The sequence below is a fragment of the Pelobates fuscus genome, chromosome 11, assembly GCF_036172605.1.
Source record: "Pelobates fuscus isolate aPelFus1 chromosome 11, aPelFus1.pri, whole genome shotgun sequence".
In the NCBI taxonomy this organism is placed as follows: Eukaryota; Metazoa; Chordata; class Amphibia; order Anura; family Pelobatidae; genus Pelobates; species Pelobates fuscus.
The window spans coordinates 134,736,980-134,757,270 of NC_086327.1; the positions used below are offsets into that span (position 1 = coordinate 134,736,980).

The window sequence follows — 20,291 nt, forward strand, 5'->3', positions numbered from 1 at the left end:
TTCATACACATGTGCACATTAAATGTAATATATATATAGATATATAGTACAAATATAACAAGGTGTTTGTTTTTGTTTACTAGAATTCGCTTACAAAGTCTGGGTTCCCACTCCCCTACATACACAGTGCAATAAAAGGAAGCGCAGTGCACCGTTTAGGTGATACGGGCCACGGACGGTTGTACAAGGCGGTTATAGGTATTTGGATGTTTTAGAAATTGTATAAATTGTTGCAGCATATCGCTGCCCTCCTTTCATTTCTCTGGTCGTGGTGTTTGTGGTTGTTTTGCAGTTAATGTCACAGCAGCGGAATGTTCCCTGGCCAGCGCCTCGATTAAAGGTTTCGCTCGGGGACGACCATTGCGAATCGGGATTCGGTAATCGAGCAGGTGAATAATACCTGCCTGGGTCCGGCCTGTTCAGCCGGCTCTGGACGTTAATAGTTGTTTAATATAAATGGTTAATAAAGCTGTGACCAGGCCCTTCCCCTGATATCAGTGTTTTATTTGAGAATGGGGCTTGGTGTGGTTGGCACGGCTTGGCAGACACTATTCACTTCTCATGTCAGTTAATTTCCTTCCATTTTCTGCTTTAAGCTATTTTGGTAACATGCCTGAGCCACATGTGGGCAGGGACTGGTAATGGGAGGAGGGGAATCCAGTTTCAATGTGACCCCCCTCCTCCCCTGGCCTCACCTGTCTGTAGGTAAGCAGAGGGGGAGGGACTCTGCAGATCTCGTGGGAAGAGGCCAGGACACACCTTGAAACTCACACTCAGGATAGAGACACACAGAGAGAGCTGACAGGGTGAGGAGACACAGAAAATATCGCAAACTAGCAGAATTCCCCACACACAGTCTGAGTCCCAGAGACCCTCAGTGTGAGCCTCAGGGGGCTGCACTGTATGGAGTGGGAGTGACTCACTGGTTTCAAGTGAAACTCATCCAGAGTCAGGCTGCTGAGACAGGAAGTGGCAGTCAGTCTCTAATAGGGAGTCAGTGAGCTTTATACAAAACCCAGGCTCAGGGGAACATGAAGGACATGGATTCTAACCCCAGATACAGTCACAGACCCCAGGTAAGTCTCTAACCTACCTGTATGTGGGATTGGGGATCTGTCTGTCTATCAGCAGGTGTGAGCTGTATATTACACTGTGTTATTACTGGGTTACCTGTATGGGGGATTGGGGATCTGTCTGTCTATCAGCAGGTGTGAGCTGTATATTACACTGTGTTATTACTGGGTTACCTGTATGTGGGATTGGGGATCTGTCTGTCTATCAGCAGGTGTGAGCTGTATATTACACTGTGTTATTACTGGGTTACCTGTATGGGGGATTGGGGATCTGTCTGTCTGTCAGCAGGTGTGAGCTGTATATTACACTGTGTTATTACTGGGTTACCTGTATGTGGGATTGGGGATCTGTCTGTCTGTCAGCAGGTGTGAGCTGTATATTACACTGTGTTATTACTGGGTTACCTGTATGGGGGATTGGGGATCTGTCTGTCTGTCAGCAGGTGTGAGCTGTATATTACACTGTGTTATTACTGGGTTACCTGTATGTGGGATTGGGGATCTGTCTGTCTGTCAGCAGGTGTGAGCTGTATATTACACTGTGTTATTACTGGGTTACCTGTATGGGGGATTGGGGATCTGTCTGTCTGTCAGCAGGTGTGAGCTGTATATTACACTGTGTTATTACTGGGTTACCTGTATGGGGGATTGGGGATCTGTCTGTCTGTCAGCAGGTGTGAGCTGTATATTACACTGTGTTATTACTGGGTTACCTGTATGGGGGATTGGGGATCTGTCTGTCTGTCAGCAGGTGTGAGCTGTATATTACACTGTGTTATTACTGGGTTACCTGTATGTGGGATTGGGGGGTCTGTCTGTCTGTCAGCAGGTGTGAGCTGTATATTATATTGTTTACCTGTGTTATTACTGGGTTACCTGTCACCAGTTCTGTGCTCTTAATCTGGTTTATTATCCATTAGATCCTTTGTTGACTAGAATTGTTTGAAACCTGTAACAATCCAACAAGCTGGCCTTTGGGTAAAAGCAGCCTCTGGTCAGGACAGGGTTAATGTTATTATCTATCAGAGCTGATACTCCATAACCAATACAGCTTGATATGGCTAGTTAACCCCTGGGGTGATTACACTAATCCTGTGTATTGTTGTGTAAATTCACATGTGCTGCTTGTATAGATATGGCTATTGTGTAACCGAATAATGTTTTCCTGTAGAATAAACCCCACAGAATCCGGTTTGAGGCCAAAGTTTAGCTTCTTCCAGCAATCTGCTTCTTACTAGATTAGTATGGAGTATCTGCACTGCATGCCCCTAGTGTGAGATGTGACCAGCCACCAACATATAAAATATTTAACCTCTGCATTGTTCCTGAGCTGTCAGGCTGATTGTTGATGTACTTTGTAAAACACTGAGTTACGCTATACAGGACATAGAAACCGTATGGAGTTAATCAGCAGTGTCTTGTTTTAATTATTGTCTTCTTGGGTTTTCATGTGTTTTGCAATCTACGTTTAACGGCAGGAAATGGGTTAACGGAATTTATTGACTCATTTTTATTTTTTACTTGCCATTTAATATAGGGTTAAAGTGAAACAATCACTGGACTCTGAGCAATGCAAAGTACTAGCCTATGTATAGATCAAATTGCTATACTGGATGGGGGGGGAGGTTGTATGCCCAAATAAATGTTATTGACGGTTGTTACCGTGCCAAGTTTCCCTGTATAAAATGCATTACTATCTCTAGGCCAGTGTCAAAATACTACAAACAGGATGTCCTTTGATGTATACATTTGCTGGTTATTTGACTCCTACAGTGTGAGATAAGAAATTGTTCTTGCCGAAGTTTCTCTCTGACACTGTCTGATAGACTTTGTTATTATTATTTATATAGCGCCAACAAATTCCGTAGCGCTGTACAATGGGTGGACTAACAGACACATAATTGAGATCAGACCCCTGGACGTACAGGAACAGAGGGGGTTGAGGGCCCTGCTCGATGAGCTTACATTCTAGAGGACATCACGTTCCATCACACTATGCTCTTTGACGTAGTTATGACATGAAATGCCTGATGTATGCGTCTCTCTGGCACGGTGCCCCTAGCACTTGCTGGGTCAGCTAGCCATACATATTGCCATTGTGGTTTTTCCTATTTAGGGGTCTGCCCGCATGTCAGCTCTGAGTTTCCGTTGAGGGGGAGATGAGTCTGATATGCTGTTAGGAGAGGTTCCCTTCTGTAATGGCGCATATGAGCTAACACTCATCTGAGCCCATAGTGGAGATTACTGAAGGGCAGCATACGGAGTCTATATCTGTTCTCTGCGCTCTAAGTCCTGCTGTTATTGCAAAAAGTAATTTTACAGATGAAATTGATTCTCTTGTATTTTCTGCCTTAATAATAATAATAATAATTAATAATAACATGCTCAGCAGCGCTTTACAGCCACTGCAGCACTCTGTAATGGCTATGGTGTCAGGATATCCCTGGTGCCATCTCATGGTAAGTACTCAAACCTTTTATCAAACAGTTTGACTGATGCCACCATCCAGGCCCCCCTATTATGTTATATCCAAAGCAGAAGATCTTCTTCCGCAATATGTAATAATATAATCTATAATATGTTGTCACTATTTAGACAAAACTCACTGGCTGAGACCGTCCGCTGATTTCTTCATCCAATGATTTCAGTCTAAACAGAGGAGGCATTGATATCAGTAATGCGCAAGTAGGAACTGTCAGCGCTGTAGTGGTTATGGTGCCTAGATTGACTTAATGTCATTCTTCAATGATGCTACTGAACAAGCGCGGTTGTCGGAGACGTATCAGCCAATACAGAGTCCGTGGTTTGCTTTTTTGTTTTTTTTTAATGAATTTGGAAGAGATTAAATGTTCTACATGTAGTCAGTTGCCTTCTCTTCAAAATCTATTAAATCATGCTGCTTATTAGACTATATTACGGTTTTGAGACAGAAAATACTAGATTTTTTTGTTGTTGTTGTTTTTTGGTTCATGTTTTCGTTGACTTGAATGTTTTCTGTTTTGGACGTTAACACTCATAGTTTAAATATGTCGTAAATATTCAGCAAATTAGACAGCAAACCTCCTGCAAGCTATTTATCCTTTCAATCAATGCTAAAGGGAAGTTTTGACAAAAACATGATACATTTTGTGCATTTAATTGCAAACTACAAACTGTGTCTAAACTGCAAACACGGTTTATTCCCTGAACACTGAATTGTGAGATCTGAACCAAACTGTAAAATTTAGCCTAAAATAGTCTGTGACCATTGCCGAATTGGAACATTTTTGCAAATCAGCCGTTTCAGCCTTTGTTTTGGAATTCCACATTCTATTCTCTCCAATCTAATGTTTAGTGAATAAATCGTTGTGTTGGCCACATTTATAACAAACGTAAAGGAGGAAAGATGCCCTGTTTTATAGGTTTGCACGGTTATTCACCAAAGTGAGAATTCAAAGTGAGTTAATAATGTATGGACATAATAACTAAACGGTAAAAAAAAACTGTAAGTCGTCTGAGTTGTTTGGTAACTTCTTTGAAATACACTTTGAGTTCCCACTTTGGTAAATAACCTTGTTGTTGTCAAACAGATGGCGCTTCCAGTATACTACGTCTAGACCGGGGGTAGGCAACCTTTGGCACTCCAGGTGTTATGGACCACATGTCCCATAATACTAGCAAAAGCATCTGCAGTGCCAAAGGTTACCGAATGTGTTCTAGAACCCATTTCCGAAATCATCTGAAATCCTTCAGGAACCTTAAGGGCAAAAATGCATTCAACTATTCTCATTTTTCAATACAATTTCTTATGATATTGGGGGATACTCCTCCCACTTTACCACCAATTCCACTTTATCTGGAAATGTCTGATTCTCAGACAGGTTTTCTATGGGAGTTTTGTAGAGATGCTGCATTGATAGTTTGGGGTGAACACATTTTATTTACTGAGATACAATGAATGAAACTACTAGCACACGTCACAAATTATCAGAAAGTGCCCTTGAGCTCTGTCTCTTCCCATCCTACAAAGAAATCCATTTTTGGACGTGTAACAGATTTTTAATTTTTTTTTAGTCATGTAATTTAAAGAATTGTCCCTATCGGCTGTTTTTGCCTAAAATCTTCAGCCCTCTGGTAAATTCTGGTTTACTGAATAACTCAGCCTATTGGCTCTATGTTTAAGCCACAGATCTGGTCCGGGGAGTTTATGACTCTGTTTATGGGTAATTGAGTCATTTGGCAGCAGTTCAGATGTTTCCTGTTAAGTCATAGGCGGTTATTAAGGCCATGCGAAGGCATCGGGGTAATGAGGTCACAATTAATCATTCGCTCTACTATATATGTGTCAGTAAAATATTACAGGCGATGGTTTGGAATTTAGGTGAATTCAGTACGGAGTGATATCACCTTGGTAACAGCACAATCTGGTTGGGAACCATTATTAACACTTTTACAAACTCTGAAACCCGGTATTGGATTATAAAAAAAAAAGTGAATAATATGCAGAATCACAAATGACCAATAATAATTTGTTATTGTGGTGTATGTATGTATATGTGTGTGTGTGTGTGTGTGTGTGTGTGTGTGTATGTATATATATATATATATATATATATATAATTTCTTTTTTTTAAAATTTATTATTAAACTTGGCGGAAGATATAATGGAATGGCACAGGTCCTTGAGCTGCTAAAGGGGGCTGGGTGTATAGTTTATTAATACCTTATTGGCATGATACTTGTATTTGTCAATTACCAATGAACAAGGTACAAGTGGGAAAATCTTTTGCTTGGTTCACTGATGTGAAATTGTTAATATATGGTATATAAAACTGTCCCAGTCTTTATCCCTGAATCCTGCATGGATAACAGACACAGATTTTAATCCGATCTGTGAATCCCGCTACCGTTCGTAGTTTAAATGCTGAGGATGTTTTTGCTGTAATGTTGCCAACCTGCATCAAAGTGGAGAAACATTTCCAGAGTTGTATCTAGAATGGTTAGAATCTGGGGCAACATTCTAAGAGGAAAGTAGTTACCGTGGCAACTGGTGGAATGTTCCTAATATTTTACTTTGCTTTTATTACTTGTACTAGGAGCGGATTATATCATAACGTTTTTGTTCATTGAGTAAAACACACTAACGGCACAATAACAAGACATTCTATATTTTCAGCACCTTGCGGGGCAAAGCTACTTATTTTTGTGAAGGCCAACAATGCATTGAGGTTTATTCATTAAATTTGGAATTTTGGTGGGAATTGTGAGTGTAATGTTCTGCATTTCTTGATATTGGGGGATTTAGTGTAAGTGTTACTTTTCGCTGTCCTCGATCGTCACCCCATGGTTTTCTAAAATAATACACATTTTCCTTAAGTGCTGTTTCTAGTCAGTAATTTGCTTAGAATGCCAGTTCTCTGAGTAACTGCAACATCTTTTTAGAAGCGCTAGCTACTCCCCCCCCCCCCCCTTGCTGCATTGGTTTTAACCATTAGTCTGCTTTATTGATTTGATGGATTGCAACTTACTTACTGTGCATGCGAGGGCAAAATATGAAGTGGCTGACAGTGATGTGAGTAGGTGTCTGTGCGTTGTTGTGGTGAGGTAGACACCAGACACTCCAATGAACCAGGAGAATGTATTAAAGGAACACTCTAGGGTCACAAACCTGTATTCCTTACCCAATAGTGTTAACAACACTATCTAGCCCCCTGTCATTCCCTCAGGAAAGCATTGGGTTGGCTGAGATTGTCAATTCTGATGTTCTCAGCCATGGAGGTGTGCCGGGGGTGGAGCCAAACACCACCCTGGCCAATCAGCATTTCCTCATGTAGTTGAATTGAATCAATGCATCTCTATGAGGAAAGTTCAGTGTCTCCATGCAGAGGGTGGAGACAGTGAATGTCAGTCACAGTGTGCAGCACTGCCCCAGGAAGCACCTCTAGTAGCCATATGCGGAGTGACCAGTGGAGGTACTCCTAGGCTGTAATGTAAACACTGCATTTTCTCAGAAACAAACAGTGTTTACATTAAAATGCCTGCAGGGAATGATTAAACTTGCCAGAACAAATACAATAAGCTGTAGTTCTGGTGACTATAGTGTCCCTTTAATGTGATGTAACGGTCAGAAGGATCCCAGAGGAAAGCTGTACACGGGCAGACCGTCTGCTTATTGGATATATCCGCACAGACACACCGTATATACAGCCAATAACCAGGGTACCTCTCCCTCAGTATTCCGGGGTTATGAAGCCCTACTTACCTGCAGTAAGATTGTACAAGGCGAGGTATCCTGTAGTGCTCTAGTCTCTGCACTAAAACAAATGCAGAACCTGAGCCTTGTGCCCCCTGTTAAAAGCTAAGTGTCAAAAAGGCATTTAAATATCGCCAGCCCTCTGGGCAATTAAGAAAACACACACAGACTCTCGCATACACACAGACTCTCGCACACACACAGACTCTCGCACACACACAGACTCTCGCACACACACAGACTCTCGCACACACACAGACTTTAATCCTGGTTATGAATGTTACGATTCTGGAAAAAAAACATCTAGTGCCGCTGGTAGGGGCTATATATGAATACAGACAGTGAACTGAGGATATAAAATGGTATCGGATCATGAAAGGTGAGCAAGCTCTCGCTGTATAATTGCCCGATACCTTGTGTGCATTCTTTGATGAAGTCACACCTTGAACATGTCAGATCACATTCCACTCCTTCCATTCTACGCAGAGGCTGACAGGGTAAACATACAACTAGGTTTGCAAGTTAATACTTTTCTTTTTATAGAAACGACTATTCGTAAGATGACAGTAGAAATACCATTAAAAAATGCACCCATTTCTGCTTAATATTCTTTCAGATAAGCTGAGAGACTCACAAACAAAGGGAGGAAAAAATATAAGAATAAATATCTGATTTGTTGCTTACATTTACCCCATTATTTCCCTATAGGTTTATAGCGGTATTTGGTAAATGTCCGTATCCAGACATTTTTATAATGTGCGGGTTGTCTAGAAAACTGCATTCATATACATTCCATCCAGCTATTGACAAAAACCAAACCCACATGTAACACAATCATTGCGTCAGCTTCAATGCAAATTTACATCCGGTCAAAAAGGATCTGCATAGTTACACTTTTTATACACTTAGTGGTTAAGTGAAATGAATTTACAAAATGGGACTGTGTTGGGTAACCCTGGATAGCAAGCCTATACACAAAAATTGCTGGTTTTAACTTTGTTTACTATCTGTGCTTCCCATTTGTCACATGAATGTCCTACTTTTTTCATTTTAAATGGTAAGAATATGGTAGCCTTAAAAGGGTATACACACAAGGAGTTACAGTATAAAACATACATGACAATAACATGTTTACATTTTCCGGGCAACGCAGTAAAAAAATTAAATAAAAAAAGACTTCAAATATGACAAGTTTATACACCATAACATTGCATTTTAATATGGCCTATTGAATGCAGAGCCACTTAAAGGGGCACTTTATCTTACTGAAAAGCGTGTGTTAAGAGCGTGTCCTCATTTTTTTTTCCCATCTTGAAAAAAACGTGCAGATTTTGATAGAAATTGACCCTTTTTTTTCTTCTTTTTTTTAAATTAAGCTGGTTACAACCCTTTAGTCAACAGGTTCTGTTACTTCCTGGTTTGTTTAGCTCAGTGGAGATAAACTCAAGAGGCAGCAATTGCCCAGAGCACCTGCCTTGCAAAGACTTCTCATTGAGCTGCATTGGGAAGTCTGTGATTGGACAGCCACAGAAAGTCTGGGCGGGGTTAGAAGGGGAGGGATTGCAAAGGCTGCTGATAAGAGATCTGCAAATTTTGCAAGCTGGTTTTAGATATAACTCCAATTAAAAAATATTTAATTAAATGCGTGCAAGTTTTCCTTTGGGGTATATAAACTAAACAGTGATTTTTATTTATTTTGTATTTGGGCAGTGGCGTGCCCATTTAAATCCATGTTAACGCCACTGAAAGCAACTTATCTATGATCACCCTTCATTTCACACGAACAATACATCAATACAGAACATCGCAAGGTTAGCGCCTCACAAAATGAATCTCTGCATAGATTGTATTCTTCTGCTTAAAATCAGCGCTAATTATTTCAGTCCAAGCTATGTGAGGTTTCATTTGACATTTACATTAATGAGCATTCCAATGTTTTCCTATTGATATACAGACTACTCATTTAATCCGTTACCTTAAAGGACCACTATAGTGCCAGAAAAACAAACTAATTTTCCTGGCACTATAGTGCCCTGAGGGTGCACCCACCCTCTTGGCCCCCCTCCTGCCGGGCTGAAGTTGGAGGAAGGGGTTAAACACTTACCTTTCTCCAGCGCCGTGCTCCCTCAGCGCTGGGGACTCTCCTCCTCCTTTGGACGTCATCGGCTGAATGTGCATGCTCGGCAAGAGCCGCGCGCGCATTCAGCCAATCCATAGGAAAGAATTCTCAATGCTTTCCTATGGACGCTGGCGTCTTCTCACTGTGAAAATCACAGTGAGATGCGCGGAAGCGCCTCTAGCGGCTGTCAATGAGACAGCCCCTAGAGGCCGGATTAACCCTAAAGCAAACATAGCAGTTTCTCTGAAACTGCTATGTTTAAAGCAGAAAGGGTTAATCCTAGATGGACCTGGCACCCAGACCACTTAATTGAGCTGAAGTGGTCTGGGTGCCTATAGTGGTCCTTTAAGTTGCCACTTTTTATAACCAGCGCATCAGGTCCGGTCCTGAGTAGACAAAATATATAGGACATAAGTACAGCTGCCACAAAAAAAAACATTCTTTAGTCTTACAGTACATTGTGTTTACTTTAGAAGTTATCTCCTACTCTGTTGGTTGATCTTTAATCATACACAGGAGGCCGTTGAAGACTCTAGCAGACAATTAACAAAGCCACAAAATTCTAAATTAAACAGAATGTAATAAGGGAAGCTAAGAATGTGTAGGGAGACTGTGAGTCACATGCAGGGATGTGTGTCAAGGACGGCATAAACAAACTGATTCAACTCCTAAATGCTTCATTAAGCTAAAGGGTTAGTGCTTAGAGTATCCCTTTATCACCAACACCACACCAAAATAAATAAATAAAATGTTTAAATGCAGGTATGGGCGAGTAGAACGCGTTCAAGAAATTGAATACTGCTGTAACAAACGATGCAGCTCTATTTAACAATGTTTTTTGAGTGAGCCTTTGTCTGACTGTAGGGTGATTTTAATAGATACTTTGCCATTTTTCCATTGTTTTCCATAGTTATGTATGAGGTTCATACATTTTTATAAAAGTTTAAAAATGCAGATAATGTTGAAGAATTAAATGTTATGGTTTTTTTTTTTTTTTGGTTTGTTTTTTAACAGTTGAAGGGTTAATATATCATGCAATCTGCTGGAGTAAAATGAAATGGAAAAGAAGTTTGCTTCCCGCAATTATCTTAATCCCAACTAAAGTGGGTGCTTCTATTAATTGATTCTGTTTGTGTTCTAAGTAAATACTCCCGTGTCTTGCTATGTAACTGGAGCCTGGCATAACATTTACCATAAATGTGTGGATTTTAATCGTGGTGTGTTTTGTTTTTCTTTCTGTTTTGTATCTGTAATCCGGTGATACATCTTGCAAGACAGAATTATTAAGTATGCACAAAATAAACAGCCACTAAAATGCCCAGGTTGGTTTAATTGCTTGGACTCAAAGTAAAAGAATTGGAGAGCGTCAACGGAAATTCTATCAAAAGCCATGTATTCTAATGTTGGGAGTAATCTGTTTCTCTAATGGCTGAGTGTTACATTGGGCGCTCAGTACAGGAGAAGGAGATGGCGTCTGTTGATGTCTTGGTGTAGGCCTCTGGGAGCAGACACTGATATATACAACTTAGAGTGGAGAATTTAAGGAATCCGTGTTTGCCATGTGTTACTGCACCCCCTGCCCTCATGTGCACAGAGTTTGTGGATAAACCCATTGAAAACAATATTCTGAATATCTATGATTGGCTAACCCGCGTCGGCTGCTTTGTTGCCTGACAGAGAATGCTTCAGGAAGTGGAAAATTCTGAGGATTTGTAACAATAGGATTAACTCTCAACATGTGTATTAAATTTGAATTACTAGCCGTAATGCAGTACAACATGGGGATCATGTCCAACCTCTATTTATTTCATTATGTGACGTGGGGTTACATTGTAGTGTCTTTCACAGTTTTGTTTTTGAGTTGTCACCCATCCTCCTGTTACATTCCTGGTGGAGTTTAGAGGATGAGTCTCGTCCTGCTCCGGAGATTAAGCTGTAGAACAAGTTTTACCAGGTTCTGCGGTGACTTCTACCTTTAACTCACTGAAACCCTTCCCACTGTCACTCGCCGAGAGCGTTTACTAAAATGAAAATACCTGTTTTTAGCCACCTTTTTTTCTGCCCAATCAGTAAGCGAAATTAGGCCTATGGCTGTGTCAATGGTGCGGCATGATTGTAATTCTTTCTATAATATTAGCCTTTACTGCTTCCACTGGAAGGCTATTCCATGCATCTACTACACTTTCTATATCAATGTTGGCATTTACTGCTTCACGGGAAGGCTATTCTGGGTATCTACTACCTTTTTGGTAAAGTAGTATTTCCTAATATTACTCCTCCTCCTTCCACCCACAGATGCATCTTGTGTCCAGTCTACCTAAAGAGAGCAAATTAAGGTCTGGATTACGGTAGGCAATCTTTGGCACGATGTTGTGGACTACATCTACCCTGATATTTTGCCAGCATTATGGGAGATGTAGTCCACAACACATGGAGTGCTGAAGGTTGCCTACTCCTGATATTGTAGTATATATTTTTCATTATGCGGTTTAGTAAGATTGCTGACTATTTTATTTATCTATTTCTGTATAGCAGCAGAACATTCTCCAGCTCTGGATACTTTTGAGTACATTCTACAATCACAAAGCTTGTCTTCACAGATTAACTGATGGAGAAGCCGTAGGAAGCCATTTGTACCAGCTCACATGCTAGCATTTAGCAACTCGTTTGTTTAATTGTTTGGATTAGAATTTGTCAATTTTATGATAATGTAGATTATTTATCTAAAGAGGTTCAACAACTTCTTGTCCGGTGAATGGCCAAAGAAAATGAAATCACACTTCTGCCACCATGTTTCTACAGCCAAAGCTGGGAAATATTTGAGGCGGATGCACTCTACAGACTGTATCTCTCATGGAAGATTCAGAACGTATGAAGCATACAAAAATAGTATTTTTTTTGTTTGTTTTTTTAATATTACATTTTGACATTATATCCATTTTATCTATTTTTTATTATCTTGTCTCGGTCTACTTGTTTGATAGGGAGACAACAATCGGTAACTGATTAACAGTAGTATTTTAGTTATATATTATAAAAATATGCAATGTAATGAGTTTTTTTTTTTATTGTTGTTTATCATTAAGCTGTTACTGTGAGGTTTTTATTTAACTTCTAACCTCTGGCCAATCCAAGAAAGGATCACACTTTCAAATAATGATTTGGTGGGAGACAGACAAGGGATATCTTGAAGGGGCCCCCATCCAATCGCCTCCAAAAGAGCTGTGATAATTTATTTACAGCCCCTGTAATCTGCTCCAGTCTCTCTGATTATACTCCACTCTGGTACTCTAACACTTTATTAATCAACGTTATCGTTGCTGTGGAATGAAGATTGTTTGTACCGCTCTAATAATGATCGTGTTTGCATGACGCACAGCAACGTGTTTATTCATTTGTTTAAGCTGCTCTGTACGTGGTTGCCAAAAAAATTTAATTTAATTTATTTGCTGGCCCGTTTAATGTAATTTAAGACAAATGTTTCTCCAAAGCAAAATATTTGATAAGTTTGGTGTTGGAATACGGAGGAAAAGGGCGACAGTTAAACGTTTTCTGTCCATGACTCCTTATTGGATGCTGAGACTCATTGTATCAGCGCCTTTGTGACCCACTAGAACCGACATATTCTTTTGTCTTTTATAATGTGTTCCTGTGTGATTTCTCCTTGAGTTATATGTACAGAGTCGGCATTGAGGGGAAAAACATACTCATCCCTTCCATTTTATGTTAAGGGCTCCTGGGATCCAAAGGAAATGCTGGATTCTTTTTGTAAGATACGTTTTGTTTTGTTTTCACACAATTTAATTTTTTTTCTCAGCCAAGTACTTTAACAAATGTTTTTATGAGATACGTTCTTGGGTATGCAGAAAAGGTGTTTATTAGTTTGTCACATGACTTGAACTTTGATATCTATAAAGGAGTAAAATTCGGATTGGACAGGAAGGTGTCATCGGGCTGTGCCAACTCTCGTTTGAAACTTTCCTTTGTTTCGTAACCCGGGACAGGGGGAAGGGTAAAAGTACCTTATATAAGTCACACATACAACAGTTATACATTCCTTTCAATCATTTCAAAATTCCTAATAGAATGCTGAGCTGGTTAGAAGACCAGGGATTTTTGATGGCATGTGTTATTGTATGTAGAGTCTGCCTATATGGTAGCGGTCAGGGCTCACCGTAGGACTTCATACATCCAAAGTGGATTCCAGAAAGGAAAGCCTAATCCGCATCCTTCATCATTTCTCTTACCCTTGTCTTAACCCTTTGTACAGCTCTGCAAAGTATGTTGGGGCTTTTATTAGTAACCTTTTCATTACTTTGTAATTCCTACTGTGTGGCCATATGCTAAATGAACCCCTTAGGTTAGTAAGACAGTGGCTTCCTGTAATGGTGAATTACTTGGGTGTGTATATAAAGACGGATATTATTCCGGGGTTAATGTTACTACTTTTTAATTTTATAAATCAAACAAAGCAAAGGGGGAGGGAGGAGGGGGAGTGGTGTGTGTGTGTTTTTTTTTTTTTTAATTTAACAAACAAAACATTTTTTTAAAAAGTCACAAATGACTTTAAATTGAAAATTGTCCACAAAAGTTAATTTTGTCTTATAGTGCAGAATCTGGTGCACAGATTCTACACCGCATTGGATCATGTTTCCAGAAGTAATGCAATAAGAATAATTAAATATGCCCTATTGTGTTTTTTAGCAGACACCAGCTAAATTTAAAAAAAAATAAATAAATAAAAAATATATAATATATATATATATATCTGTTCAAAGTAAAGGGATCTCGCTTTACATCAGAGTTCAAATCACAAACTATAGAACCTGCCTTGACTGTACTTGTATTAGCAGAATACTGGATTGAATTGAGGAGGTTCATACAGCCACAGGGGGACCGACCAATGAGGTAGAAGATACAGTGATTTTAAAATAAGGTACTCCGCGGGGAGGGATATTGCAGTCTTTTTGTGTGTGTGTGTATCTAAAATATACATATATATAATTTTTATATATTTCCTTGTTATCTTGCAATGCAATACAAAAATAAAGACCGAGACAATGCAGTGATCGGCTTAAGAGAGAAGCAAGCGTTTACAAGACATGTCTGAGATACGCCACTATTTTTTTTTTTTAAACTACAGGAATACAAGACGCTTATGTGACGTGGCAGTGAAGTTACCCCCCAAAAGGCCCCATGTGAACTAAAATATGTAAATAGGTCACATATGAGTAAACTGCAATATATACTATATTCTATAAGAATGCAAAAAGTAAATGAAGCCATAAAACAAAGCCTGTGCCCAATCGCTAGTAATGAGGCAGAGGAGGGAAAGGAAGTCAGCTCAGCCTATGCCTTGTAAGGGCCAGGTAGAGTCCTGCACCATAAACTGCCCCAGTAGGCATGATGGCTCACGGGTAAGCCTGAGAAACAGCATGGCTTGGAGACAGTAGCCGTAAGGCAACAGCACCCAAGCCGTTCCGTCCATCCAGGAAGCATGTAGACGCAGCATCAGGGATTCAGAGGGGTTGTTCTTGGTATACGCCAAGATGTGTCTCTCTAGGTGCTGGCATACAGGACCGGTCTGATCAGAAAAGGGCTCCTCTTCTCCCAGCCCGTCTGGATGTGCACGACTGTGAGACACAAGGTCTGGCTTGAAATCAGGAGCTGCGTCAGTCCTCAAACTAATATGGTGACCAAGCTCAAGTACCCCTTTCTTACAGGGGGATAAGCTTTACCCATGGAAATGGTAACTAGGTAATTAAATACCTTTACACGTTAGGAAAGAGAGAACCACTTCCTCCTATTGCCATTCCTCCCTGTTCCTTCTTGGCTGTGCTGCTGAGTAGACACGTGAGCAGACACGGGCTAATTTTTATAATGGTGAACTGTGAGTGGGATCTGGTGACTTTATAAGATTTAGTTGTTATTGTTAGTTAGATTGTTGTTGGTATAGTAAGATTGTGTGTCATTATTTGTATGTTGTTGTTTTGTCTCTGAATAAATATTTGTTAAAGTAGACGGACCCAATTTACATGTGTATGCGTGCATCATTTATAGAGTTTGGTAATATACCACAGCGTCCACATGCGAGCGGTCAGCTTCACAAAGAAGGCGTCGAATAGCTCTGCTCTCAACATCCCATCTCCCACTGCATGGGTCAGGCGAGCATGGGGCAACAGCCATTGTAGCGGTAGGGTTGGTACTGCTTGTATGTGTCGCTTGGGCACAGCGTTGTAGTGGAGCCTTTGGGGTTTGGACCGGGATCACCCTCACCGGTCCAGAGGGGGGGAGAGACAGGGCTGTAGTAGGATTCAACGGTAGTCCAGTATCCGACAAGCTGGGAGAGTGGCTGCCTCTCCCGCCCAGCATCCACACTAGGCCTCACCGCATCCTCCTTTAAGTTTAGGAGAGCCCCAGTATAGGGGGGTAGTAGTAAATCTCTTGTAGCTGCAAAAGTAGAGTCCCAAGGGACAGTAAACACGAGTAAATCAGTAGTTAAGTTGGGAGCTCTTTCAGAATGTGTCCGACCGCCATGCAGGTCAGGCCCTGCCCCCTTGATTGTATATTTTTATTGTTGGTCCCTGAGGAAGTCCCAAGGGAGGAAACACATAGACCTTCTTTTTGGTTTTCTAGTTTATTTTTAATTAGAAGCCATTACACTGCATTTTTCTGCTGGAATCCGTTGTTTCAACCTCGTCTTTGTAACAAGTTGTGTTAAGGAGTTTGGATGAATATTTTATACCAGGGGAGGCACCTTCAATACCATTATATTCTGTGAGTGCAATTTAATCCGCACTGTCCTGTACATTTCTAACTTTTACTACACCGTTATATTTATTCCTTTATTGGGCGCAGCTGTATCCCTTTATCATTTTGTATGGGAAATCTGATGAGCTGTAAACAATGGTCACGAATTAAAACAGACTTGGGAAAGTTTAGGTCAGTCGAGTTGGTAAAACCGAAGAGAGCAATTTATGGAAATATTCAGTAAATTGGGAATGACGAAAAACTGACAAAAGAATTGTAGTCAATTTTAAACAAAAAATTTAATTTAGATTTCTCCATTATCTCCAGTTTAGTAAATAAATCCGTTTCTGACTCCCCGCAGTTGATTAACTCTCTTTAATTTATGTAACCCATATATTTATAATGCAGCGAACGGGTTATTTACTACAATTTGTTATTTAGTGAATTCTTCCAGAAAATTGGTTTGTTTGGGGAAAAAAACCTATTTGTAAAATAATTTCCCCCAATTTCTTGGGCTTTAAAGTATTAAAGGGACACTTGAGTCATAAAAACGCTTTAGCTAAATTAAACCCCTTTGGTCTCACCGCTCAGTTCTTTGTCACACCTTAAAGGAGATAAAAACTTCTAAAGTGAACTTCTGATTTTAGTGAACTTCTGAAAATTAAAGCAATATTTTTTTTTGTGAGTGAGTCACAGCCGGGGGAGGTATGACCAGGGCTGCATAAACAGAAACCAAAGTGATTTAACCCCTAAATGGCAGTTAACTGAGTAGTGAAACTTCAGGGACATGATCTATACACTATCCCATTGTACAGCGCTATATAAATAATAAAATAATAATCATAACTGATTCATTAAGCTAAAGTTGTTTTGGTGCCTATAGTGTATAGAGAATGCTAGACACTTTCTAAAACCTTGTTATAGCCGAATTACTGTGTATTCCGTTTCTTGTTGTTCCTGTTTAGGGTCAGACTGCATATTATTCCGTTCTCTTTAGTTATGATTCACATTGTGACAGGTGGGAGGGTGTGGAATGGCTCACTCGAGGAAATGAAAAGTGAGTCTCTCTGTTTTGGTTGAAACCTTTCTTACCTGTCCCCTCTCGCTGATACCGGGCCTCCTCCCGCCACGTTTACTCCATCTCTCACCTTCTGAATCAGCACGATGCTGTCATTCTAGAGTTTCCCTTTTGTGTTCATTACGTGTTCTCACAAAATATTTAAATGTTTTGCAACAATGTGTAAAAAAGAATCTTATGAAACGGCGGCGGAAATAGATCTGAACTCCTGACTGCATGTATAGCACTAACTTTCCAAAATTAAAAGATAAGTCTCCAAAAATCCAAACATGTTAAATGCCCCCTTTCTGAACCTTTATTTGTTAATTATTTTCATAAAACCAAGTGCTGTGAATAAAAATCAAAACCTAGATGAAAAATTTAGGACAAAATAGACAAGTAAACCCGATATTGATTTCAGGTACTAAATGAATATATAACACTATTAAAATAATAATAATTTTATTATAAATTGGATTATAGTGTCTTCTTCGCAGAACCTTTTTTTTTTTTTTTTGGCCTGGACAGACCCAATGATGGGATGAAGGGGGAGGGAATGAGGAAGTGTTCATTTATTTATTTTATTATGAATGGAAGGGGCAGTCCAACCAAAGTCTATGGCTAAGCAACACATGGGCACAAATCGTTTTCACCCGGATCTTGCTGGGACTTGTGTTACTGCGGTTTGCAATGTCAGCAGTTTTTGGGCTGGATTTTATCGCTTCCATTTGATGTTAGAGCCTCTTCACTCGGTTTAGTCATTAGCTATAATAACACAACATACAGCGATGGAGGACAAACCTGGAACTCTGCGCACCTTGTCTTTGATACAGAGTAACGGACCTCATCTCCGCAGCTCAGCAAAATCTGCCTGGTTGCTTTCATTTCTACTTGGCAATCGCCTGTACAGATTCACATAATGGTTTTGGAAATGTTGATGATTTTTAAGCTTGTGCTTTCTATTCTGCTCTGTGCTTGACTGAGCTAATGAATGAGAAATAATGAGAGATCTAATCTTGGCGCAGTGCTCGCTGTGTATCTCTGTATTGCGTGCAGTGGCTCACGGTTCTTTTTGTCCTTTCAGAGTATGAATGGGTACGAGGAAGCGGTCGAGTTCCTTCCAGCTACCGACACCAAGAAGGTGGAGAAGAGGGATCCGAGATGGAAATTCGTTGTCATTGGAGTGGTGATTGGTGCCGCCGTGATCTCGCTAGCTGTAGGTCTCCTCGTTTGGCACTTTGCATGTGAGTACGTCCTGCGCCAATCAGTGGACTCTCTTTGATGCTACGTATAGCTGTGTGTAACGCCCCTTACTAAAGGGAGCTACAAGCCATTGTTATATTTTTAAATTACAAGGTCAGAGAGATTCAATCAATTTTAGAAGTTATTTTTTTATTATATTAACAACTGAAAGCAAACTGCTTTTATTTGTGTTACTTTTAGATGTGCAAAGTACTTTGGTGTAATTTCTATGTATAAATATTTATTAAAAAACAAAACAAGATTCTGTATAAAGCATTTCCATCACACAAAAAAGAAGGAAACCACATGTTTTAACACCTCCTTAGATCTGCAAGATAATGGGAAAACAAACTGAATGATGAGAGAGAAACAAAATATCCTTTAGTTTTAAAACAAACCTTTTCAGTGTTTGGCCTCAATTTAATCATTTTCGCTAAGTGTGTGTATATATATATATATATATATTTATTTTTTATATGTGAATATTTTTATGGGGGTAAATTTACGTTTATTCAAAATTAATAAACTGAGACCTTTTTTTCGGTAACTAAAGCAGAACAGTAGGACCCCTCCCACCAATTCTGTATGATGCAGCCTGGTATTGGGCAATTATTGGACTTTGCACTTTTATTGCCATCTCCAGTTTCCTCATGAAGACCCAGAAGGCCCATTTTAAAGCTGAGTAAATACTCTCAATGCTTCTCATTGAATGCAAGCAGTTTGTTAAAGAACATTTTTAAGGTTTTCCTGTGATCTCTCAGAACCCATAATATCACAATATATTGGTCGGTTTTAATGGGGTTTGTCCCTTTACGCAACCGGGTATTATTAATATAGTAATATTGAAGAGACCTCAAAGTGGAATTCATTCATTGTTCGAAACTCTAACTCTGAGACCGTTCCACCAGAATAAACGAGTTTTATTCTCTTGAAATGCACCTCCCAATATTTGTACCCCACAAAATCCGCACAGGAGAGCACTGTGTTATTGACCCTTCCTTCCTGTAGAGTAAATGGACAAGGCGAGGGTATGCTGCTATTTAATGAGTTTCTATTCCTCTCCCAATTGTTGCTCTTAGATCGCATGGCTCCAGTGCCGAAGGTGTACACCGGTTCCGTAAGGATCAACAATTACGTATTTGTAGATGCCTATGAAAATTCCTCCACGCCTGAATTTAAGCAACTGGCAAATAAAGTCACGGATATGGTAAAAAGAGCAACAGTGTTCTCTGTTTTTCTCAATGGGGAACAATATATATCTCCCCTATCTCTGATAATTGCCGGTAATGGTTCCAGCAAAATGGATTCTGGGGTGCAGGCATTTTAATTTCAGGCTTTTCACACTAATTACTACAAAGAAAGGAGTCTGTTAGTCTTAATAAACTTGATGTACACACCAGGCACAACAGCCAATGTGAAGAGGAGATTTCTTATCCCTTTAAAGGAACACACACTGGTATTTATGACCCTAGAGTGTTAAAACCACTATCTAGGCCACCTGACCTCCCCCCCCCTCTTTTTTTGCCTCCTTAAATATAGTAAAATCTTAAATTTATTCCAGTCTGTTCCTCCTCTAATTTGCCTGCTTGGCTGACTTCATCAAAAGTGATTCTGTCAGCCAATCACAATGCTTTTCTATAGGAAAGCACTAGATTGGCTGAGACTGTCAAGAAGGCGGATCTGGGGCAGAGCCAGCACAAACCACACACAGCCCTGGCCAATCAGCATCTCCTGATAGAGATACATTGAATCAAGGGTGATTGCAGAGGGTGGAGACACTGAATGTCAGTCACACTGTGCAGCACTGTCTCAGGAAGC

At 40.0% G+C, this 20,291-nt stretch overlaps 1 protein-coding gene across 1 annotated transcript in view; it reads left to right on the plus strand.

Annotated features, from left to right (window-relative positions):
* The first annotated feature begins 722 nt into the window (after positions 1-722).
* Positions 723-20,291, plus strand: part of ST14 (ST14 transmembrane serine protease matriptase) — a 35,397-nt gene continuing 15,828 nt past the window's right edge. Inside the window, exons 1-3 of the mRNA XM_063437219.1 lie at positions 723-1,076; positions 18,316-18,475; positions 19,553-19,680. Coding sequence (XP_063293289.1) covers positions 1,032-1,076; positions 18,316-18,475; positions 19,553-19,680 — 333 coding nt within the window. The 5' untranslated portion in view covers positions 723-1,031. The remainder of the gene's footprint in view (positions 1,077-18,315; positions 18,476-19,552; positions 19,681-20,291) is intronic.